Source organism: Pantherophis guttatus, chromosome 3 (assembly GCF_059756535.1).
Source record: "Pantherophis guttatus breed Tessera chromosome 3, ASM5975653v1, whole genome shotgun sequence".
NCBI lineage: Eukaryota > Metazoa > Chordata > Lepidosauria > Squamata > Colubridae > Pantherophis > Pantherophis guttatus.
This window is the reverse complement of record NC_142065.1, coordinates 127,799,716-127,825,667: the sequence shown is the minus strand read 5'-3', so window position 1 is coordinate 127,825,667 and position 25,952 is coordinate 127,799,716. Positions and strand designations below refer to the sequence as shown.

Sequence of the window (25,952 nt, the reverse complement as noted above, 5' to 3'; positions counted from 1 at the left end):
CTAACTAGTTTTCTATAATGTTTTTTGTTTATGCTTAGTTCTTTCCATTGTCTGTTGTTATTATCTAATGTAGAGCTTTTTTACTATTTTACTATCTAACAGTGTGTGTGTGTGTATAATTACTATACAACATGCACACACACAGAGTATATATTATTATATATAAAATACTCCTAGAATTTTTACTCTTCTTTTTTAGGTGTGAATCTGGATACACAGGACAACATTGTGAAAAAACAGACTTTAGCATACTTTATGTTGTCCCGAGTAGACAAAAGTTCACTCACGTGCTTATTGCAGCAATAATTGGAGCTGTCCAGATTGCCATTATAGTTGCAATTGTTATGTGTATAACCCGGTAAGTTCAGAGGCACAGCATCACAAGAGGTGTCTTTTGTTGTTTTGTTGGTTTTTATTTTGTTAGGGCATGATTTGTACTTTCCCACCTACTTTCTTAATGGATTGAGATAATAAGTACTTTTGTTATTTGAAATGTGTTCTCTCTTTCACTCTCTTTCAATGGAAGTAGGTGTATATATGTGAAACACTTATACACATTCTGAGTCTATATATAGTGCCCACATGTGTTCTATTATTATCAAGATAAAATATTTAGGTAAGTATTCTTGATGTAAATGTCACAAGATGCCACAGTCCTATAATCAAACTTATACATGTAACAACATGTTTGAATTAAAACTCAGTGCTGAAGGTCTTTCAAAATTATTTACTAATTGTAATGGGCAGAGGAAGAAAGGGGCCAGAGAATTTCTTCAGCAGTTTGTCAAAACTGGGACGCCCCCTTAGCAATGACAGCTGGATTGCTATTGAAAAAAAGCCAAAAGGAGGAATTCTCTCCCTAAGTTTCTTGGGATTTAATTGAAGCATAGGATACAAATCACTGGAGATATAATTATATAATGAAAGGTACAGTTATATAAAGAAAATGAGCACATATCCTGAAAACTGAAGGGGGAACTTGAGAATTTCTCACTCACTAACTTGCACCCCCAATAATATGTTGGCACGGAGATCTGAATACATCAATACTGTATTGGAATCAACCTATTTCCTATCTGTTTGTCATCCTATTTGCCTGTCCCCCTTTCTATATCATTGATCTCAAACTCTGCTAAAATGTTCTACAAGGAGGAATGTTGGCTTCATTCATCTCAGATACTTCTAGGGGTGGAATAAGTACAGCAAAGAAATAGAAGGGAAATCAGGCTGTGGAATATGATATACATACCAGCCCTTCTTGTTCCTTTAATCCATGCTATGGCTTAAAATACTTCTACAGGATTGCTGCTTGCTCATCCACACCCATGTCAAAGATAGATTCTCTGTGGCCCTATTTACACTCAGGATTAATTCCAATTCCTCATGGTGAAGCAACAATTTGAATTTCTTCTCTATCTGTGTGAGTCATTTACTATGTGCTTGGATCTCCATATAATATTCTTTTTGAGCAAGAAAATATTAAAGAAAATAATATCAAGAATACTTTCTCATATATGAAGTTGTAGGTGCCTTCTCACCTGACTGAGTTGGCGGCTATATAAACTGAATAAATAAATCAGTAATAAATAAATTTGTCAGCTCAATTGCATGGTCTGCAGGAGTGAAGAAGGCATGTCTGCTGTCAAACAAAGTAGTGACAGTTTTAGTGGGTTTAGAAACTGGGTTTATGTACCTTTGAGAGCCAGTTTGATGCAGTGGTTAAAGCACCAGGTTAGAAACCAGGAAACTATGAGTTCTAGTCCTGCCTTAAGCACAAACCCAGGTGGGTGACTTTGGGCCAGTCCTTCTCTCTCAAGCCCTAGGAAACAGGCAATGGCAAACCACTTTTGTAAAAAACATTTTCAAAAAACCTACAGGGACTTTTCCAGGCAGTCACTAGGAGTCACAGGCTGACTTGAAGGCACACCCACCCACATGTATTTATTCTATAATTCTACATCTTATCTATACTATAATGTTGCACTTATTGCTTCCTCAAATGGCTTACATTGTTTTTCAAAAAACTGATCTCATACATCAGTCAACCTGCTGGACAATAACGGTGCTCAAAATAGTTTTCTGCTTTGTATCCCCAAAGCTTTATCCTACAGCATTAACAAAATATAATTCAAAGGTCAGCACTTGCTTGCTTGGCTGGATGACATATCATGGCCAACATAAGCAATAAATTGCCCAATACAGATTGCCTCCAGTTGCTGAAATTAACCCAGAATTAGTGAGTATGAGGGGTCTCCTTCATATCATTTTAGAATTCTCTTAACTTCTCTTCTTTAATAGCTGATAGTGAATAGCCTGTGTTCTAGCAACAAACTCAGAGTGGGTTTATAAAAAAGAAAGAAATTCAAATAATTTTGAAGTTGTTCAATAAGGCAAAATAAAATTATCTTTCATTTTTTATTCTGCTGATACACTTAAACGCAAGTCAAGCAGTTTTACCAGCTCTTCAGCAATAAGACTTTCCAGGAAAACAGTTAAAGGATCAGATTTGTGATATGTGGAAAATACATGTATTTGGCCATCAACTTAAATTTGGGGCATATTTATTCAGAAATAAATCCCACCAAGTTATACAAGCTTAATCTCAAGAAATGTATACAGGATTGCAGCCTTTGATAATAAGATTTAGGTCTTAGTTTCTGGCACTTGACCATCAGTACTGATTGAAACATTGTTTTAGCCAAACAAGGTTATGAAGAGAGAGGGAGAAAGAGGATATCCGGCAAAGCTAGTGAGCCTTAACTATGGTTAACGATGCCAAGCATGATTCATAGTGGCTTCTTGATTAAATGACTCTTAATTTTCTTCCTGGAATGTCTTTTTTCTCATTCTACATACCCATTTACAACCCACCCACCCCCAGATAATTCCAAGGAAAAGGAAGGAGAGCCTCACTAGTTTCTGGCATCAAAGGATTCAGGAATCTGAGCTTTGACAAGTGTGTAATACAGAAATTTCAAATATTAGGAGCTGGCAACAGGTTCTATATTATCACTGCATCGAGTACTCCATTCAAATGTATTCTTTGTAGAGGTTTTACATTAATTGTACATAACAAAAGAAATACTAATTATCTTCCCTCCACAATAATTAATGTTTAAAAATATTGTTTTCACCTATCACAGGCCATAAGGGCTATGATACCGAGATAAGTGGAAGAGACAGGGTGGCATTCTTAGCTGTAGTATTGTGTGTATTTGTTCATTCATTCAGTTAGAATTAACATGGCACCTTCCTTTCTGTCTGTTTGGACACTCAAGCATTCTAACTAGGGGGTTTCCTGATTGGAGGGAGAGTAAAATATCTTGGAATATCTGGAGCTGTAAAAAAGAGGGGGGGCTGGGGGCTGTATATGGAGGATGGTTACATGCCCCTTATTAAATAGATACCAGACAGCACCTGTTCTTTTTTTTAAAGAATTTATTTGCTGGTGCAAACTTTTTTCCTGCAATGTTCCTGAGGCTCCTAATAGGTGGACTGGTTGCAATGACTTTTTTGTTGCAGTGTCTGTTATAAACAGTTACTGTATTTTTACTCTAATGAATGCCCAAGGTATCTAAGCTATTCTCTTGTTGATAAGAACAACAGAAAAACCAAATACATACATACATACATACATACATACATACATACATACATACATACATACCTGTCTTAATGACTGCCCTGTTGTGCAGCGGTTCAAAGTTACAACTGCACTGATCAAGTAACTTTATGACCAGGGCTTGTGTTTAAAATCATTGCAAATAATTGATCTTCATAGTCAGGTGATCACTTGCATCAGGCAGGTGTTTAAAACCATAACAGTGTCCCAGTGTCACATGATCAATATTTGTGTGCTTTGCAACCGGCTTCTGACAAGCCAAGTCAATGGCATTAAAATTGCAAGTCATGTTCATGCAATATCTTGTTTAACAATTCACAGTGGCTCACTTAATGACCCAATGGAAAGTGACATCATAAATCTATCAGAGTCACGTGATATTTTCATTAGGGACTGCACCGCTTAGCAACAGAAATTGCTGGTCCCAATTGTGTCACTAAGCCAGGACTGCCTGTAATTGTGAAAAAGTGCTTTTAAATACTTTGGTTTACTGACTCCTTTTTTTCTCCTGCTTGCTTCTGATAACAGGAAATGTCCCCAAAACAACAGAGGACGGCGGCAGAAGCAAAATCTAGGCCACTTTACTTCAGATACGTCATCCAGAATGGTTTAGCGGCATTTTTTTATACCTACATTGACCATGTGATGTACAATTTTATTAACTTTTTTTAAAACAATGGAAATATTTATTTCAGAGGCCTTATTTTTGGACATTTTAATTATTATTGTTATTATTATTTTTAGTGTAGCTCTGTCTCGTTTTATTCCAGAAAGCAGCTAACAGCTATGGACTGCTCTAGTAACTTCTCATTTCATGGTTTGAGGAAGGTGTTAGTTTATTTCTTGTATTTGTATCCCATGGTTATATTGATAAGACTTGTGCTTTAATCATGGAATGTAAGAATTTTGAAAAGAGAGACATTTCACCAATGGTTATTCAACGAATGAAAATGGAGCCCATCATGTTTCCTAGCAAAAAGGGTAAAGATGTTTACAACATACTTTTCTTACGAGGAACTAGAAGACACTGTGTTTAAATACCGTAGATATTTAAATGTTTTTAAAACTTAGTAATGGATTTTTTTAGACACCGCCAATCGCATGAAATGTGGAGATGTGTTTTTGTGTGTAGTTGTAACATTTAGAATGGGCTGAATCCAGACTAAGTTAGCTCTACCTAGCGCTCATAAGAATCAGTGGACGAGTTAATCTAAATTCCCATTGTTTTCAATGAAAACAAATTGTGCAATTAACTTAGAATGCAATCCTATACATCTCTACTCAGAAATAAGTCCCATTCAGTTTAATGGAAATTATTCCCAGGTAAGTATGTAAAGGACTGCCTTTTTAGTCTGGATCCAATCCAAGATATATGGCCCAGGTTTCAGTGCCATCTTCTTCATAAATAGCTGACACTTTATTTTTAAATTGTAAAATAATAATTATAATATACAGTTCATTATTCGAAAAACTGCTCAGCTGAGCAGAGCACATTTGTCCTGGAGAGACAAATATATTGCTTTTTTGTTAAGAATTATGTTAATAATCCACATACCTGATTGGGATGTAGCTGTGTTAGCCACTGTTTAAACAATTTTCATATTTACTACAGTTTTCTAAAGAAGATACCTGTTTTCACATCAGCAAACACAATTGTATAGTCTTTGTGATTAAAATGCAAAAAACAAAAATAGTATAAGAGATTTTGTGCTCTTGTCAAGAATAATTTCAAGAGCTAAGAATGTGTCTCCAAATAAAGTCTGCTGGTTGTATTTATTATATTAATAGGATGTTAGTAAATGTTTGGAAGATTCAGAGCTAAAATGTAACTAGGGTGTGTTCCAACTGTTTTAACATGTAGTTTTAGGCTTTCCAATTCTGCATGTAGGAATAAATAATTTGTTCAATAAAAAGGCTTTGAATATTTCAACTGGAAAGATACGTCAATGCAATGTTTTCTTTTCTTATTTAATCTGTCCCAAATGTGTTTATTCATTATTGTAAGGAACAACCTATGTATTTGGAAAGAAAATGAGAAATGTCATTTCAATTGTCAAAGGTCTGTTAGAAAGCATTGATCCTCTCCTTACTGCTTGAACGCAAGAAAAATAATAATTTAAATTAAAAATAGGAGCAACATGGATTTTAATAGACTGTGGGTTAGTTCTTTGATTGCTATATTGTTTACTGTCCATAGATTAATTCAGATATGTTTATGGTTATATGAATGTGCTTCTTTCAGTGCATGTTCCCTTCCCAGTGTGCTGCTTCCTAATTTTAGAGGGTTCATATTGCAGGAGGCCTTTGAACAATCAGGCGTGGCTATTTTGTGGGTATAAATATTTGACAAGTGTCTTGGGGTGGAGTTTCAGACCCTGCTTTTGAACATTCCCTTAAAGACAGCTGTCGAGCAACCTTCTGGCATCAGTGCCAGGATTGTCCCACTGAGGTTTGAACGGCTGTTATATTTCAACTCCCGTAGACTGATCCGAGGACGGGAAGTATGGATCATCGTGCAGCCCTGGAAATGGATAAAATTCACCCAAACCGCCAGTCGAGCATCACAGATGATGAAGAAGAACAAGATGCTGCATTTACCATTGTCAGAGTCCTGGACAAGGTAGCCACCATAGTAGACAGCGTGCAGGCCAGTCAAAAACGGATTGAGCAGCGCCACAGAGAAATGGAAGACGCCATCAAGACCATTCAGATTGACATTCTAAAGCTGGCTCAGGCCCATGGCAACACAGGATACACAGTTAACAAGCTGTTGGAGAAAACACGCAAAGTTAGTGCTCGGGTCAAAGAAGTAAGAGCCCGAGTAGAGAAGCAGAATGTTAATGTGCAAAATGTGGAGACCAAACAGGAAGAAATGCTGAGGAAAAACAAGTTTCGTGTTGTCATTTACCAGGTAAACCTCTTTTTTAAAAAAATCTGCTGTTACCTGCTATTGCAACTTCACACTTTCTGGTTTGCTTAACAATCCAAAGAATTTTTTTTTAAAAAAGCTCTCTCCATCTCAAAATGTGTTAATGCTTTGTGGTTTTCCAGCATTGATTTTTTTGCTTCTGAATGTGCTGGAGCTTGAATCCACTGGTGGCAAGGCAGTCAGTCTATTATTAGTTCGGGAAGTCTCTCAGCCAGCCAACATAAGATTAAGTGTAGATCAGCAAGACTATGTGTTGCATCTGTGAAAGGCAATCTGAGGCAGGCAGTTGGGTATCATGACTAGTATTCCAGGCGTGACTGTCGTCCCTGTTATTTTTTCAGAGGGTTAAGTAGAGAATTCAGCCTCAGCAATTCTTTGCACAGTGTAGTGCTTCCATTAATTATGCGGTATTCCCCCCCACCTTTAAGAGCTGAGTTGTGTTTTCTTTGCTAACCGATTGCCTTTAATATAAGTATGCTATCTCTCTGCTGTTTTTCCATGCAACAGTTTGCTTCCAAATTCCCTTTTCCTCCAAAGAAATATATATTTTTGTCTAAATATAAATAAATAAAAACAAAATCCTGGCACTTAAATGAACATCTCAAAATAAGATGGGAAAATAAGGTTAACTGCCTTGCAAAATTCAAAGTGTCCATTTGGAAAAGAAGTGAACGGTTCTTGTGTTAAATTAATTTGTTATTCAGAATGGTTCCATCCTAATCAAAGTGTTTTTTGTGCGTAACACTGATTTCGTATGCTCTGTCCGAATAATTAATATTGTGCTTAGTTGCAGGGGCATTGAAATTGCAAATGCAGTAGTGTGTTTAAGAATCCCAAATCCTGTTAGAGATTCAGACTCCTTCCTTCTCATTAAGGTCATCAGGTATTACATTGTCTTCACTTTTAGCCATTGGAATATTATATTTTTTTTCAAAGAATAACAATTGCAGTGGGAAAATATTGCTGTTTTGTCTATCAAAATTCTTGAAGATACATGAAATGCCTTCATTTGTGTAATTTTTTATACTCTGAGGAAGTTGACATATCACATTAATTGAAAATTGATGTGCTGCACTGGAAACAAATAGTGGGCAGAATCCAATCTAAATATTTTTCAGCTACAACTCATTTGCTGCGATGAGTCCTATTGAACTCATGTTTCTTTCAAAATTAGAATTATAGATGCTTGTGTAAACTCTTCCTTAAAAAATTAAAAAAATAAATTTAGCAGTCCTTACTTTTGGCCGGATTGCTCCTTGCACTGAAATCATGAGAATTATTATTTCCAGATCAGCCAGTTTATAAAAGACATTAGACTGTGGCTGTCATGTTTGGGTACAGAAAAAAAATAATCATCCTGCATTACTGTTTGCTTTTATTTTTATTGTGGATGGTATGGCTCACTTATAAAAGCAAAAAATTCTAATCTTAGGTACATTTACTGTATGTGCCTCTCGTACATATGGGTTTTGATGCTGTAACAGCGGAACTCAATACGTTATATATATGTATATTCATTCTCTGAATTATGCTAGCATGTGTTGATTATGAAATTTAGAAATGTCATCTCTAGTTATGTCTGTTCTTCACAGAGCAAGATCCAATATTTAGAAAGCAGAATTAATCGTCGCTAGATAGATAGGATATAAATAGCCAAGTGGCTGAATGGTCCATGGGCTTAGCTAGGCTTAACAGTATGTTTGCATTTTCCATGATGCTTAGCAGATGCCCCAACTCAACAAGGAGCAAAATTGTACCAAGACACAGAAGAATAGTTGATTAATATTGAAAGCACTTTCGCCAAAAGTGATTGATCATCATTGAATATGGAGTTTAGTGGAAACCAGCAAATATCGTCCTTAGTTGCCAATTAACTGATTATTCTCTCCTTCCTCTAAGAGATTTAGTTGGACAATTGGTCAACAATCTTACTTCATTGACAAGAATATTGAATGTCATGTTGACTTAAATATTATTTAGATTTTTGTATAATGTGCAAGAGTTCAAACTCTTCAGACTAAAATTTGCTTTATTGTGATTTTGACAGGCTTGAAAGAAGTTGCTTAGTAATATTGGAGGAAATAGCAGTTGAGCTATTTGAGCTATGGTTAATAGCTTCCAAACAAACCAAGATTTAAAAGCCAGTATTAAGCAATAGTTTTATATACTGCTCTATTTGGGAGACATTGCTCTTACAGATAATTGGAAATTGACTATGGCTTCCAAGCATAATTTTTTAATTAAGTTCATATGATTTGCTTAGCTGAAAGCAGCCATTTTGTGGGGTTTTGTGGAGGATGGATTGATTTGCAGCAAAGCCATGTTTAACGGCAATAAGAAACTACAGCAAGTCATGTTTGTTCTTTCCCAGAAGTTGGGAGGGAAGGTTACGTTTTCAAATCTAAACAAAGTGTTTCTTATTTAAATTTCAAATCTGGTTAATCTTAACATTGGTTTGTTTTAAGAAACCCTACCTCAACCTTAAAATCAGTAACAGAACAATTAAGGAATGCCACCTCATTTTCAGGTTGGTGCATAGTTTAAGTCTAAATACCCTTTTCTTTTAATTTTGAAAAAAGAAAAAAACCTATCACATTACTCCATTCTATCATGTACTTTATACTTGTGTCAGAAACAAATGAATTCTGGCTTACTTGTTTATCTTGTAATGGTTCAAGGATCAACATAGTTATCTTTTCTCTGGAAGAACTGAGCCTGCTGAACTAAGCAAATTACATTTTTTTCCTCAAAGTTTTGGGTGAAATGTTAGACAATATCTCTAAATCTTTCAGAATTGGAATTATATGCTGACCTTTCCTGAACTTCCCTTTTCTTGCTGTATGTTCCATTAAAGAGCAAAATACCTTCAAGGAAATACCAGGAATGCGTGATGCACAAACCCAGGGACCCAGGTTCATTCTCTGACATTTTCAGATGATGGAAGATAGTGATTAATCTCCAGAACATCCTTGCATCCAGGCTGCAATCAATGCCTCTTTGCAGGGGGCAGATTCCAGCAGCCTTGAATGAGGCTTAATTTAAATAGTATGGGATCTATCTTCAACCTCTTTGGGGGAAGATTATTAGGACCTGTGACAGTCAGGTTTTAAACTATGTTATGGGCTCCAAATTATATTGGCTAGCCTCAAGGATGACCTGTGGCAGAGCTTGAATAGGAGGAGTATGATAATCCTTATTCTACTAGATTTCTCAATAGCATCTTTTTGGGTTGTTTGAGATCCCATACTCTGATGATTCTGTTCCTTGAGTGAGTGGTTGTAACTGAGGTGGGTGAGGAGAGGCTGGGTCTTAGAGCATGCCAGTAGAAGCTGTTATAGTATTTTCCCTGTCCTATTAAAAAATCTTTGCGATGCCCCTGAAAGAAGTAAACTGCCAGTTGGAGATGAGGTATCAGTAAGGTGATATTACTCAATTGAGAATCTCCACAGCAGATTGAATGGAGAATGCAATGGAAGTTCTAATCTGCTGGCAGGAAGATGGCAGGGTCTGGATGGGGAGAAAGAGGATCAGTTGCACCCTCAGCAAGATAAGGCGGCTATTGGTTCTTTTAGTCTCACTATAGTCCAGTCCAAAAAATCTCAGAAGGCTAAAAGTACCTTTATTGAAACAAAACACAACTGACTGTGTTGTACAGGTAGTTTTCCACTTATAGTCCCAATTGGAACGAACCTCCATCACTAAGCAATATTGTCACAAACAAGTCATGCTGATTTTACAATCTTTTTTGCCACAGTTGTTAAATGAATCACATGGTCATTAAGCAAATCCAGTTTCCCCCATTGACCTTGTTGGAAGCCTTCTGGAAAAGTTGTTAATGACAATTCCTTGACCTGGGGCTGCAGCAGCCATTGTAAATACATGTGGGTTGCCAAGCACCCATTTTGCTCACATGACCATGGGGATATTGCAAGAGTCTTGTGTGTGAGGATGGGTTATAAGCCACTTTTTTCAGTACTGTTGTAACTTTGAATGGTCATTAAACAAGTGGTCGCAAATCAAGGACTGACTTCTCCTTCTTTTAGTTCTGTGACTTTGGGAGATATCTGCCTGAACCACTTCAAAATGTTAACTCGATGTTCTGGATTTAAACCATATTTACTCCTTATAACCTTGGCAACAAAGCTTACATATTTCTGTCATCTTCCTTAGTCTCTACATTTGAGAGGCCTGATGATTCTGGAATAGTACCAGCTTTGTCTCTCAGTTGACTTGTGGTCCCAAGCAGAATCCAGGGTGATAACTTGTGCTGCTCATGGACTCACAGTCCTGCAAGAAGAGCAATTGGAAACCATAGTCTCAGCTTTAGCTGATGTACTAGGAACAGCCTTATCAACTATCTTACTGTAATTCAGGCTACTGCCTTTCTCAAACACAATCTACTTGCCCAATCTGAGCAAATGCTAAGACACCTTCCCCATAATAGGTGTAATGGGAGCAATCACAGAAGCAAGCATTCTCTGTGGGAGCTCCCCTCTTTTGGAATATCTTATTTCTTCTCCCTGATGCAAGGAAGTCTCTAAATCTCAGAGCCAGATGCATGAGAATATTGAGAAATGTAAGGCTCTGAATTTAAGCAGAAAAAAACGAGTTGCACAGGTATAAGTTAGGCAGTATCTGGGTTAGCAGCAGTACTTATGAGCAGGACCTGGGTATCCCAGTAGACCACAGATTAAGAATCAATCAACAGTATGCCACAGCTGGCAAGAGAGCCAATGCAATCTTGAGTGGCATCAGTTGAAGTATGGTGTCAAAATCTTAGCAAGTGATATTACATTCTATGTTCGGCTGTTCAAACCACACCTGGAAAACTGACCAGTTCTGGTCAACATAATAGGAAAAAAAAGTGCTGAAGAACTGGAAAAAGTGCAAAGAACAACCACAAGAATCGTAAGGGGATGGTTGGAATTTTGAATAATTTGGTAATTTGGTATGTTTAGCATAAAGAAAAGAAGACTAAGGGGAGACATGATAGCAGTCTTCCAATACATGAAGGGATGTTAGTGGTAAGAGACTGAACTGACTCCCTATAGCAATTGAGAGTAAGACAAAAACCAGTGAGTGGAAGCTTTATAGAGATCCAAACTTGAAATAAAGAAGAATTCCCTGACTGTGAGAACCATTAAGGAATGGAACAACCTCCTTCCTGGAGTTGTAGATGCTCCATCAGTATAAGACTTTAAAAAATGGACAGCCATTTTCCTGGTATGATGTGACAATCTGGGTAGGGGGTTGGCCTAGAAGACAATTCTAGGTATAGACCAGGCTGTTTTGGAAGGCCATGAGAGGCTATTGTTGTCAGTATGATATCTAGTTAGTGTGATATTTAGAAGGTTGTTGGCAGGATACATTAATTTTTATATTACAGTAACTGTAATGTTTATTTGTTTAGCTGCATGATATTATAACTGCTCTTTATGTACACTGTTCCTTGTGTATACATTGAAGCAATATATTCATTTCATAAATACATTAAAAAATTCTCCAAGTCTTTCTATTGCCACATTTGCATCTCTCTTCGAGACCTGGAACTGGTCAACGCTCTCCTAGTTGGGAAAGATGATCTTCTTTCAGATAGAGAGATCAAACAGAATATTTTCAGGACATAATTGCTTTTCTATAAGTAAATCTGTAGCCTTTTGGTGATCTGGACACTGCTAAAATGTTACCCTGGAGAATTCCAAGCCTTGCTGCTCTATTTTTCTCCATAGGCACAATCCCCATTAGGTGTCTTCTTGGTTTTGATTGTGATCACTTGCCCATTTTTACTCTCCATATATTCTTGAACTTGGTTCTATATCCCAACTCTACAGTTTTTCCAGAGTAGCTGTACTGAAAACAACAAAGGTTGGAATAGACAAAACTGTTTTTAATTAATCATGAATGGTCTATCGAAAGTATACTCCCCATAAGGTTTGTGTGTGTATGTGTGACTAATATTTATTACTATAAAAGGCTCATTATGCTACAAAGACTCATCAGGATTTCTTCTTGACCAAAACTGGTCTCAAATCTGGGTTATTATTAACTGTTATTAACAGTAATTAACACTGTTAAAGAGGAAAGAGCAATAAAGTTTAAGAATATGATTCTGTGGTTAATTTCTTATTAATGGTATGGTCTGCACTAACTCCTAACATATGAAAAATTAGAAAGTTGTTTGGACAGGGACAGAATAACAATAATGAGTGGCCCTTATGCTATTTTAATCTTTGTGAATGTTCTGAAAAATTTAGCATAAAACAGAATGACTGAGGCAGCAAATATCTGGAATTTTCTAAATTCACTTTGAACCATTTTTGAGAAGTGTGATAGAGACATAACATTGTGCTCTTACTTGTAGGAAGACATTCAGTGTCCATCTTCTCTGACCGTTGTCAAAGACCGAACACAAGGGGAAAGCACAGAAGATGCCTTCTGCCCACCTGATGATCTCTCTTCTGATGAGGAGTATTACATAGAAGAAAGCCGAACAGCCCGTTTTAAGAAATTGGGGATGAGGCGCATCAACAACATCAAGAAAGCATTTTCAAGAGAGAACCTTCAGAAAACAAGGCAGAATTTTGGCAATAAGGTGGATAGGCTTCGTACTCGAATAGTAACACCTGAGAGAAGAGAACGAATAAGGCAATCAGGAGAGAGGCTGAGACAGACTGGGATACGGTTCAAGAAAAATATTGCCAATGTCGCACCAATTAAGGAGAATTTGAAAAAGTATAGGAAAACTAAAGAGCAACCAGGGGCTGAAGGCCAACAAGGAACCCAAGAATCTGGCCCTGAAACAGCAACAGAAAATAGGGAAGCTGAACCAGCCACTGAAGAAATTTCCTACACTGAAGTGATAACGAAAGTGAAGAAGGACAAAGGGGATGGATCAAAACACCTTTCTCAGGCAGATGAGAAAGTAATGATTCCTCCTGAGAAGAACCTGATCAAACCAGAGACGAAAGAGGATGCCCTTCTAATGGATCTAAAGCAGCCAGTTTAAATGGCAAACATCTGCTGGTGAGGTGGTATCAGTATGGCGGGGAAAGAGCAATTCCTGTCATGCTGGAGGTGCAGAACAATGGCTTTCATACTGCCTGAAGAGACCTTGAAGTATTGCGTGTTGCAGAAAGTTTGGGGCCCAGCCCAAGGTTTGGTTTCTATTTGGACATGCCAAATTGGTCAGTTGGGTTTATCTGTCAGCCCACCAAACCGAGCAGCATGTGTTGACATTCTTTTCCTACCATGCGTTGTTCAAATGTATTTTTTTCTAAAACTCCCATTATCCCCATTCTTACTATGGATTATGGTAGTGGTACTTTGTAGGGTGCTGGTTGGAGAAAGTTGTAGGACTCTTTCAGCATTTCCCAATATTTTACAGGAAAGTCAGTAATGACAGACTTTTGCTATCCTACACGGTATCCTATACAGTTTGCCTGATGATTGATAAGCTCTTCTGGACAATCTGCAATCCCAAGGGAAAATTGTAATCTATATATAAAGAGATATGCTTGGATTAAATTACAGAAGAGAATAGACCGATATGTATGTATGTATATATATAACAGGTACTACATTTCAACATTGAAAGGTGATAGAAACACCCTCTCCCAGATTTAATGACATTAATTTCTCAACAAGTTTCTTCTGTTTTTATTTTTTATGTACAGTGACAACTACAAAAAGTAAATCTCATTATTTGACTTATAAGAGATATCCGGCTGTTGCACAAAGTAGGTGAATTGTGGGCTTGAACAAATCCATCAACAGGTAACCATTAACTCCTTCTCTCCCTGCCCCCTGTACTTTTATCCAAACAGGTTTCTCCCCCCACAACCCCTTTTATCCAGATAGGTTTGTTGGAGAAAATTGATTATGATAATCTGCAGAGAATCGGATATTTCTTTGCAAGACAAAATATGGAGAGAACTCTAGTTAGGAATGTGGCAGAGCTTCAGGGGCTTCAGGGAATTCACCTTTGCCCCACCTGGAAAAGATCATTAGGATCTTGCTCATAAGTAGTGACTTAGCCTTTAGACTGGCCATTCCGTGAATGAAAGGGCTCCTTTCATTTAGGAAGACAGCATAAATGTCCTTCTGGAGGGAGAACACGGAGAAGTCATGGTATCCTAAACCACCAATGGTTTGAGTGGCTTATTGTTGGTTTATTCAACCAATGTATATTCTATTCTGTTTCAGAGGCTTGTAATCAGATAGTATTGTGGTGAGATCCTTTGAATGAAAAAATAAAAATAAATCTGTAAAGGGCCTGTTTGTAAATGTATTCTTTTAGCTGCATCAGTTTAATAAGAGAACTTGCCTCAACTTTAACAAGTTCATTGCAATGTAAAAAACCCCCAAAATTGGTGCTTTTATGCAGAGCTGCCGCAGAATCTCCAGGTGCTCATTAATGACCGGAGTTAATGACCTTTAAATAAGGTATTGTTTTCTGTCAACTCTCAAAAACTTTGCTCCAGAATAACCCATTATGATGCAGTTTCTTAATCTGCTTCCATTTTATAGTTTTAACACTGATGACTTAGTATAATCCAAGTATACACATTTTGTATCAATATATGCAGAGTTCCATGATTATATAAATGATGCAAATGACTTTTTTTCCTAAAATTTGCTATATTCTGCAGATTGTAATGATATTGAGCTTTGCCAAATGCTCCTGCTTTTTGATTGTCAAAACTCTGAGACTCATCTACCTCAGTATAAACATGAGATACTATCTTTTTGAGTGTTATAAAATTTATTTTTTTCAATCATATTTAATAGAAAAAATATGCTTACCTTCTGGTCCTTCTCCTGTCCCCTGCCCAAGATTGTTCAGGACACTGTTTCCCATGACCAACATATTTTTGGCATAAAGTTCTGGTATTCTTTAGTTTCTCAAGTACCCGGTAATAGCATTTAACTTTCAGCGCCAAGGAGTAGTAGTTGTAAGAAAGTAATGCTACACTTTACATTCAGTGGTTCAACAATTTCAAAGTGGATTAGTGTTTCCAGATTGAGATGGGTGACTTAACTGCAGTGGAAGGCAGAGGAGACAGGCTGTATAAGGAGAAAGCAGTTTCATATGTACTGTATGTTTCTACACACTGTAAAAATAAGAATGGTACCAAATAAAAAAGAATGTGTAACTATGTTAGACAGAATGTGTGGTAATTATTTCCTAAACAACTGATACATAGACTTTGTGAGTAGTTTAGGTTTCATTAAGGCTCAATGATATCCCAGGTTATTTTGGTCTTTGCATGATTTGTTACTTTTGCTTTTTAGAATAGAATGAACTATAAAATAAAAAAGGACAAAAAACAATTCCTTATGTACATATTCCAAGTCACAGAAGAAGGAATGTTCCTCTTTCGCGCCAATGTTGCAGAAATTAATTGCAGTACCGTGATAATTTTCTAATTCAGTAAACATCAGGATATGTTTATGGATTCTCTTCAACAATCCAATTGGGTTCTGTAGTCTAGTGGTTTTTTTTAACGTCCTACTTGGACAGGTGTATTTTAGGATGGGAAGCTATAGGACCACACACAAATATTTTCACTGATGTTTGAGTGCAAAATCTAGGTTCCCCCATCATCTCTAAAATCACGACACCTTTTCCAAATACTGCTCATCTAGACAGGAAAAAAGGTTATTGGATTATCCTCGTTGTGACTCACATGCACATTAATGTGCACTGCTCCCACTGATCCTCTTTAACTGAAGCAAGGAGGGGACGAATAAAAATAGAAGTGTAGCACAAATTAAGAAAGGTTGGGGGTGACTTGAAAACATGGCAATCTTTCCTTCTTCCACTTCTTTTTTCTAAATAAGAAAGCAGTTCAGGCAAACCCTATGTGGCCTCTCAAGAATTAAGTGTGGCTATTTCTGCTGCTGCTTGAAACACTGCAGGAATTTTATAGTTGGCATCCATTTTAGCATATCCTTTCCCCTAATAAATGCTGTTAAACTTTTGGAATCACTTTGCAACTTTTTTTCAGATTACCAGTGAAATAAAGGAAGAACATAAAAATTCTGCACATATTCAGTTAAATATTTGAGTAGAAGGCTAGTCTTAAATCGATTGGAATTGGGCAGCTACTAAATTCAAATTAAATAAAGTCTACTGTAGGCTTTTTGGATATTTTAATCCCGCTTTTAAATTAAAATTATATTGCATGAATGGAATTGATGTTCTCATATTAAGCAACCGATCCAGTTCTAGAGACACTGCCACTGCATATAGAGCAGAATAAAAGGCAATTGGGCCATGAATTTCCTTATTTTTCAGTTCCTTTGAGGCATAGAAACATCTTTTAAATATGGGCAAAGAACAGCTTCACATCCATTTGCAATTTAAAAATTGTTCAGTTACCCCACCTACAAAAAGATTATTTTCACAAATATGCAAACATAGAAGAGCTGTTGGCATATGCATCAGAGCCTGATTTTTATTATATGAATCAAGCTTTAAAACGTATATGGCTTTAGCGATTAGGCCATTTATTTCATTGTGCAGTTATCATGAAAATTGGTCCTTACGAAAGTAAGATACAAACTAAAATTGGCTCTTATTATGGAGATGTTGCATACTAAGTTAAAACACATAATCAACAAAAGAGCCTTGGTAGTACAGGGGTTTAAGGCACCCTGTTATTAAGCTGGTTATTAAGACCAGCTGCCTGCAGTTACTGCAGGGTTCGAATCTCGCCAAGGCTCAAGGTTGACTCAGCCTTCCATCCTTTCTAAGGTAGGTGAAATGAGGACCCAGTTTGTGGGGGCAATAAGCTGACTTTGTATAAATATACAAAAGGATGAAGGCTATTGCTGAGCACATTGTAAGCCGCCCTGAGTCTTCGGAGAAGGACGGCATATAAATCAAATTAAAAAAAAAAAAAAAAAACCTCAAAGCAAGATACTCAGATTTGTCCTAAATCTGAGGATCTGATGAGCAAGAGCTGACAAGTATTGTCACCAGAGGTGGTATTCAGCAGGTTCTGAGCAGTTCTGGAGAACCGGTAGCAGAAATTTTGAGTAGTTCGGAGAACCAGTAAATACCACTTCTGACTGGCCTCACCCCATCTATTCTCTGCCTCCTGAGTCCCAGCTGATCGGGAGGAAATGGGGATTTTGCAGTAACCTTCCCCTGGAGTGGGGAGGGGAGATTTTATAGTATCCTTCCCCTGCCATGCCCACCAAGCCATGCCACGCCCACTAAGAACTGGTAGTAAAAAATTTTGAATCCCACCGATTGTCATGTGAGAAAATGCGTACATGGTCTGATTCAAGATGTGGCAGTGCATAGTGATAGGTGGCCGTAGGTTTACCCATGTAACACCTTCGTTATACAAGGAGTACTGGCTTCCAGATTCCTCCTGGATACAATTCAAAGTGCTGGTTATTGCCTTTAAAGCCATATATAGTGCATTGCCAGGTTATCCGTAGGACTGCCTTTCCCTAAGAAAAAGCCAGCCATCTGCCTTATCAGGTTAGAGTGGACGTGTTCCTAGTCTCTTCCTTAAACTTTGCCACTTATGAGAACTAGGAAGTGTGTCTTTTCTATAGCAGCCCTTGTCCTATGGAACATTTGTCCTCTGAAATACCTGCCTGGCCTTCCATAAAGTTTTGAAGACTTCTTTTCCTCCAAGCTCTTGGGTAGGATAAGGTGACTGTACATATCAGAGATTTCACTTGGTGCTAGGTTTTTGGTTTTAATGTTCATGATTCTGTTTTAATGTGGCTTTATTTTATTACTGATATTGTTGTAATTCTTGACTGGAAGCTGCCCAGAGTTCAGTATACGGTGAGCAACTATATAAATGTTTAAAATAAAAAATAAATCTTTGCTCTACATCAGAATCTTCAGTGTAAGGATGCTGATTTTCTCATTTACTAGGCTTCATAATCAAAATATGTTAATTACAAGACTTAACATCTCATCATAGAATGTTTCTTTTTAATCTAAGTACATTTCACACTAATAAGAGTTAACACATTTAATAAGCATTAAGCAAACTAACAGAGAGAGACTGGGTTCTAATAAACTACTTCAAAAATCTTTAGAAAAGTTCAAGGTAGGCTCTTCTGACAGAAGTATAAATAGAGTTGCCAAGTAAAACCTAACAACAAGAAGAGTGTAAAAATGTGGAAAAAGTGAAAATGAATCCTCTGTGCTTTAAAAATGGGAATATGAATGTTTTCTTTCACACTAAAAGCACGGGTGAAATGCTCCTGGTTCGTACCGGATCATCTGATCCGGTAGCGATGGAGGTGGGTGGTTCGGAGAACTGGTAGCAAAAATCCCTGCCCCCCCCCATGCCCAGCTGAGCCGCGCGATCATCTGAGGCTTTTTTAAAAAAAAATTAAAAGCATTTTTTCTACAACCTCTTCGGCTGAAGAGGTTGTAGAAAAAATGCTTTTAAAAGCCTCTGAAGATCCCAGCTGAGTTGCCTGATTGACAGAGGCTTTTAAAAGAAAAAAAGCCTGACGATCAGGCAACTCAGCTGGGATCATCAGAGGCTTTTAAAAGCATTTTTTTACAACCCCTTCGGCCGAAGAGGTTGTAGAAAAAATGTTTTAAACGTAAAAAAAAAAAAAAGTTGGCCACGCCCATCCAATTACATTACCCCTCCCACCAAGCCACGCCCACAGAACCGGTAGTAACAAATTTTAGATTTCACCACTGACTAAAAGTCTACCTAAATAAAAACATGTTGAAATTGAGGAGTAAAGGTAAACCCTATTTATTTATATTACATATTTCTAGACCATCCACCTCCCTCAAGGGAGATTTTACAATTTTTAGTAAGACCATAATATTCTCATGGAATGAGAATATTAGGAAAATTAACATACTAGCGACATTTGGAGTTATAAATTCCAGTGTAATATGGGAGCTATCATCTAAAACCAATGTTCCAGTCAGAATAGTATCTTTGAAAATGTAGATTATGAACATGCCTTATCCCCTGTGGTTTCAAATCTTGGCAACTAAGAGTTAATACCTCAAAACTAGGCATTCCTAAATTACCTTAAACCCAAAGGCATGCTAGCAGAGTCGAAATAGAAATAGTGTTGTCTGCTATTTATATATAGGCATTCACTTTTTAATTGCAGAAAATTCCCTGAAGATAAAATATTCATTATACAACTACAGCTTAGTCTGAATTCTTGAATTTTTTGCTTCAGCACCATTGATATATATGGATGCAAAGATATATTTCCCTAGAAGGGTGTCAGAACCTATTTGAAAAATCTCTGTCCCATTGTGTCCCAAAGAAAAAAGGTCAGAGAATGAAAACAATAACGTCTCACCAGTTGAAGTGTTTATTGATCTATGTACATTTGATTCCCCCATCAGCCACCCATATCCACCATATTTATGATAAGCTACTAACAATAGATTTTTTTTCTTCTGTCAGCTAATTGCCAGACGAAGAATAGCTAACATAGCTTTGAGTATTTTTTTTTTTTCATTTTTGGGAACACAGCATACTATTGAGAAGTCGCTAAGTAAATGTCATCAGCTTTGCAGGCCAACTGTTATATCCTTAGGAATTATTCCTAAAAGCTCCTCAAAATATTATCAGCTAGTTGACGAAGCAAAACATCTCTGCAAAGGTATGATTAATTTCCCCTTTCAGCATGATACTTTCACTGATATTACAGCTTATCTAGAAGAACTTTCAAATAGTGATACAAGTCACTTGCACAGACAAGACTCCATGTAGCAAGTGACAGAAAAACAGATAAGGCCCAACCTGAGTCTCCGGAGAAGGGCGGCATATAACTCGAACCAATAAATAAATAAATAAATTGCCAGCAGAACAAGGATAACAAGGTATGACATACTAAAATGAGAAACAAGTAGGATCAAATGAGTATTATCCAGCAGCTCAAGGTTCCCTTCGACTTCTTTCAAATAAACAAACATTATATTATTTCTTTAATAGAGAAAAACCCTACCATATTACTAATGATAATGAAGATCTAGACCAGGGGGGTCAAATTCAAGGCCCGGGGGCTGAATCTAGCCCACAGGGTGCTTAGATATGGCCCACGGAGCTGCCCTGGATACAGCAAAAGACTGGCCCACCATGCCTCTGCCAGGAAAAAGATAGCTCGGAAGGGAGCTCAGTTTTTGCTGGCAGAGGGTTGCAGGAGGCCGTTGCAGCTGAAAATGGAGCTCCCGAGGACCATGTGCGGAACTCCCAAGGTCCATTTTCACCAGCAGAGGGTTGCAGGCAGCCATTGCAGGCAAAAATGGAGCTCGGGAGCCGTTTTCACTGGCAGAGTGCTCGGGCCATCACAGGCGCCCTCAACACATGTGACGTCGAGCTAGCCACACCCACCCTGGTTGTGCCCACCCTGGCCCTCTGAGGTCAAACACAACCCTGATGCGGTCCTCAATGAAATAGAGTTTGACACCCATTCTAGACAATAAACATCCAAAGGGGAAAAAAGGAGTGTACATTTTAATGACTCCAATCAAGATCAAATACTTTAAATTGGAAAACTGAATTGGAATGTATTTCCTTTTTAATGGGAATACTGGTTGAGGAAGTTAGATTTATTTTTCTCTACCTGGGGATCATGGCAATTAAATCTGGGATTTTCTTCTCACAAAGCATATGCTCTACTATTAGCATATGCTTCTGAACATTTTATTACTTCAGGCAAGCAATTATTCCAGATAACTTTGAATTCCTTTGTCTTCCAAAGTGATTTGCCAAACTCCGTGATTCTAAAATGATGCACAGTATTTCAAAGCAGCCTATTAAGGTCATTTGAAAGAACAATTTTCTAAATGTTTGTGGAGTTATATAGAACACTGTGTAACTATAACCGTGAAATTCATTATGGGCAATCAATAAGTAATTAGACTATCCCTAATGACTGGCCAGCAACTATCAATTTTAAGCTACAAAAATAAACTAGAGAAACAGTGAACAAATTATAGTGAATGAAGCTATTGTTAAGTTTCTCATTACTAAGTTCTGTGATAAAAACATATGAGCCATTACATTTGTGGAAATGCTAATGCAACTTACAGATATTTCCATTTAATAATTCACAAATGTGCAGAGATATATAAAAGCTATGTCCCCATTTCATATTTTTAAAAATGGTAATCATATTGCAATGGAGTCTTGACACAGAAAATATTCAACAAACCAAAGTTCACTATAATAGTGGATACATTAATACCAAGTGAAGGTTAGGAATCGTTTGAGTCTTCATCCGTGAAAAGACAGTAACAAAGATAATGGGAAAATGTAGTAGGATGGAAAAATATCTTGAGGAATTCAGAAAAAAATAACTATTCTAGGATATGGCTCAAAATGTATGGAACCTACATATGGGAGAAGGTTCTAACTGCCAGTAGCCATACTTTAGATGCATTCAATGCTCACAGACTAGAAAAATATACCAATCTACATGTTTTCATCATGCCCATTTTGGGAATGTTGTCTGAGTCTTGGGACTAGGTCACCTAATGCCTGGCTAAGTAGTTTGCACAACAAGGGTACAGGAGAGATTGTGTAGACACTAAAAGAAGGGGTGGTTTGTTTTTTGCAGGCTGAAACAAAACCCTTTTGGCTGTTTAAGTGGATCATCTGTGTAGGTTTCAGGTTGCTTTCCACTCCATGACCTAATGCGACGTGCTGTGCACATTTGTGTATTGGCCAGAATAACCTTCTTTTGTTCTTTTCTGCCAGTTTGCTTAGTAGTCATCCAAAGGAAATTGATATATATATATAATGGTTGATGCAATTACTGCAACTAAACCTGATTGCTGGAACTTCACATGTAATTTTATTTTACTAGATTTTTTTACTGTTCTCTCCTAAAAACATGAGATTATTCCACAAGTGAATATGTATTTAGAATACAATCTTGATTTGATCCACCTGTTACTGGCAAATGATCTTTTCAAATCAGCTTCTTAATGAAACAACTTAAGGGTAAATAAATAAAACTCAGAGGTGCCCTTTCAAATAGTTAAATAATTGTGGTGACTAAATTAAATTATTTTTATTAAACTATTTTTCTCATAAAAATACAGTGCTAGGCATTTCACAAATTGATACGTAAATAAGAGCACAGAACTAAGGAGAAAAGATATGGGGGAAAATGGTTGTAACTCAGCATGGTCAGTAGTAAAATGACAATTGTAGACATTTATAAAACAATTCCTGGAGTCCCCATCCCACCCCATTTTTTTTTTGTTTATTTCTTCTAACCCATCATTTAACCCATCGTTATTTTTTAAAAAATACTAAAACGTGTTCCTCTATCAAAAAAAAAAAAAAGAAAACTTTTCTGTATATAGGTTCTATGACCATACTCAGTGCCCCATCTTCATGTGAAGGACAAAAATAAGTCTCCTGGTTTTCTACATTAACAATATAAAAATATATACATCCCCATTTCTTCAGTAAAGACAAATTTTAAACATCTATGTAATAAACAGGAGAGATAATAGTATTCAACTGTAAATGTTGTATTCTGCACACTAGAAACGTGAGTCTAGCCCAAATTTTTTTACTCCCAACATTTGCTAATGTAAAATTATTAGGAGTAAATGGTGATCACTTCACGTCCTCCTCCTCGCACCAAAAGCACTCTGTTCAAGCCTTCCGTCAAAACTTCCAAAAACTCCATGTCTGGGTGTTAAATCAGTCAAGGTTGTAAGGAATGCACGTAATCTATATGACATTCATATTACTACTCTATGACGTTCTTTCTCATAAAATGCATAATTTGCACCCCAGAAGACATGTTAAGCAAGAGTCAGACAGAACTTTCAAATCTACATCCAGCCATGGAACTGAGATTCATACAGAGAGATTATTTACTTTTGCTAGTTGAACGTGAAAATAAATTTTAAAGCACCTTGTGTACTTAAAAAGGCAACATTAAAAAGGTCCAGAGCAAAGGTAATATTGCTCAACTCCTCATGCTTAACAGGTTACAATCAGCTCCAACTCTCATTCTTCCTATTAACTGCCTGCCTGCCTATCTATTCAATTACTGAATTGAATATTCAATTCAGTAAGCCTGAGCCTGAGTGGCGTAGGAGGCTAATGCCTCCTACTAAGGCAGCATTTAACATCCAGCTGCCTGCAATTACTGCGAGTTCAATTCTCACCAGGCTCAAGGTCAACTCAGCCTTCCATCCTTTCTAAGGTGGGTAAAATGAGGACCCGGTTTGTGGGGGCAATAAGCTGACTTTGTATAAAATATACAAAAGGATGAAGGCTATTGCTTAATGCATTGTAAGCCGCCCTGAGTCTCCGGAGAAGGGCGGCATATAAAAAATTAAAAAAAATTAAAAAAAATTAAAAAAATACTATAGCTGCCCGTTTCACTCAATGACTCTGGGCAGTTTACAGTTCAATTTTATCTCCCTCCCTCTCTCTCTCTCCACCTGACTCCCAATTTAATATTGAAACAATATAATATTATATACGTGATGTGCTATTCAGGATTTGCTTTTAACCTCTGAAAACAAAGGCAAAGGAAAACAAATTATGGAATATTACAAGATTATATCAATGCAACTATGTTATATTTTCCCTGAGACAAGAGGGAAATATATACCCTTTGTAATTTAAAGAGTAAAAAAATCCCAATATTTTAGCCATAATTATCAAAGAACCATTTTAAAAAGATATTCAGTGAAAAATAAGAACCTATTGATGCTGTATATTATTTTCTTTCCTATATTTATATAAACAAATGTGAGAAGAAATTCATATCCCCTTTATACTTCACAAATGAAAGTGTATCTGTATTCTGTGGTTATGTTAAAAATATTTGATAAACAAGAAAAAGGTTCAGAAGATTTATGATTTATGATAAGTTGTCATTAAACATATTATTTTCCCTTATATGTTCACCTGTTTCTTATTTCTTGCATTTCCATTTTTTTCATCTGATTATATAATATCACAATAAGTTTCCATAGTTATATTAATTGGTTACAGTGAAGACTTTTCATTTTTGCTTTGTAAATTGATTAGGCCCAAGTTTTAGACTTTGGCTAAAGTCCCCCCCACCCCAAAAAAAAAAAAAAAAAAAAGAAGGATACAGTTTTCATCCCCATGTCTGTTCTTGGGAGGTCCAGGCATGTTCAGTAATACCAGCTGGGCATTTTGTGACTTGTTTAGCACAACTCCATTGAGCTTGACAGCAGTATGCATCCTTCGCACATTTGATTCATTCCTATGATAGAACAACAATTAGAAATACTGTTTCATTGATAATGAAAGATGAAGTCATTATTCCTAAATCTAACAAATAAAATGTTTGCTAATCAGCAGTACATCTCACAAAGTGAAAACTTGTATTTGACTTAGAACAATAGTTAGCTGGATCTAGACAAAATAATCTGATTTTCTATAGTGTACAGTATAAGATTTTATCAGGGAATGATAAAACTCTGGGTTTAGTTTCATTTGTCCAGGAAAGAAGTTTCCATCAAATTCATATTACGCTGCTTCCTGAAAAAGCAAAGCACCAAAACCAATTAGGACATGAACAATTCAAAAATAATTTGGAAGAAATGCTTTGAACGCCATACAAGTATAACATGTTTTGGCTGTTGACTGAAATACTGTAGCTGCACTAAGGATCCCATTAACTTTGATTAGCAGATCTCAAGCTTGAAACACTTTCATCACAGTTCAGCCAAGACACTTCAAATTCAAAGCAATTGGGTTCAGGTCAAACTGTTTTGAATTTGCTACACCATAAACCTACAGTTCTTTGATTCAGAGGAATCCTAGAATAACAACCATTTAGTATTTTTAAAAAGTAATACATGGTTAATCCAATAAACAATTTCCTTTTGTAGCTGGAGGGTATTCTTAGCTAGGACAGCACAGCAATATCAGCCAAGTAGAATCTTTTTACTGAATGTGCTACTGAAAAAGTACTAGTTGTTGCAAATCTTTTCTGTTTAAGACTGCATCAGCTGAAGCTTGGAAATTAAGTTTGCAGTGTCTTGTAAAGGCAAGATTGAGATCTATGTTACTGCTTTGAACGCACTGGGGAAAAAGGCTTTCAAGATGGCCATATTCCTTTGTATAGTGGGTCATGAGAGAATGACAAAAGATTGGACCTTGCTGCTGGGAACTATGCAGATTCACAAGTACAATAAAGTCAATAGAAGCTTACTGCAACAGAGAGAATTTGACCTGTGCCACGTTTTGTTTAGTTTATGCAATGTATCAATACTTTTGAGCAGCAACACGCAGGGTGCAGGCAGAATGACAGTCAGCATATATCTTGAATCCTATGAGAAACAGAATTGTCTTGTGCATTAAGCATGGTCAGAAATGAGGTTGGAAACAACATGCAGAGCTCCTCCTCCTGATAAGGCTACCAACT

General features: G+C 36.8%; 3 protein-coding genes across 8 annotated transcripts in view; 2 read left to right on the top strand and 1 right to left on the bottom strand.

Annotated features, from left to right (window-relative positions):
- The window catches only part of TMEFF1 (transmembrane protein with EGF like and two follistatin like domains 1), a 116,351-nt gene extending 110,792 nt beyond the window's left edge, over positions 1-5,559 (top strand). Inside the window, exons 9-10 of the mRNA XM_034411839.3 lie at positions 200-358; positions 4,151-5,559. Of these exons, the coding sequence (XP_034267730.1) occupies positions 200-358; positions 4,151-4,235 (244 nt within the window). The 3' untranslated portion in view covers positions 4,236-5,559. The remainder of the gene's footprint in view (positions 1-199; positions 359-4,150) is intronic.
- A 345-nt stretch (positions 5,560-5,904) lies between these two features.
- On the top strand, positions 5,905-15,706 carry CAVIN4 (caveolae associated protein 4). Its single transcript, XM_034411840.3, has 2 exons — positions 5,905-6,533; positions 12,913-15,706. Exons 1-2 carry the CDS (start codon positions 6,126-6,128, stop codon positions 13,555-13,557), a joined length of 1,053 nt encoding a protein of 350 aa, XP_034267731.1. The 5' UTR covers positions 5,905-6,125; the 3' UTR covers positions 13,558-15,706.
- A 6,861-nt stretch (positions 15,707-22,567) lies between these two features.
- Positions 22,568-25,952, bottom strand: part of SLC12A7 (solute carrier family 12 member 7) — a 108,849-nt gene continuing 105,464 nt past the window's right edge. For all 6 annotated transcript variants that reach the window (XM_034411834.3, XM_034411833.3, XM_034411835.3 and 3 more), the window contains 2 exons: positions 24,652-24,785; positions 22,568-23,224 (listed from right to left, as the gene is read on the bottom strand). In XM_034411834.3, coding sequence (XP_034267725.1) covers positions 23,133-23,224; positions 24,652-24,785 — 226 coding nt within the window. In that variant the 3' untranslated portion in view covers positions 22,568-23,132. The remainder of the gene's footprint in view (positions 23,225-24,651; positions 24,786-25,952) is intronic.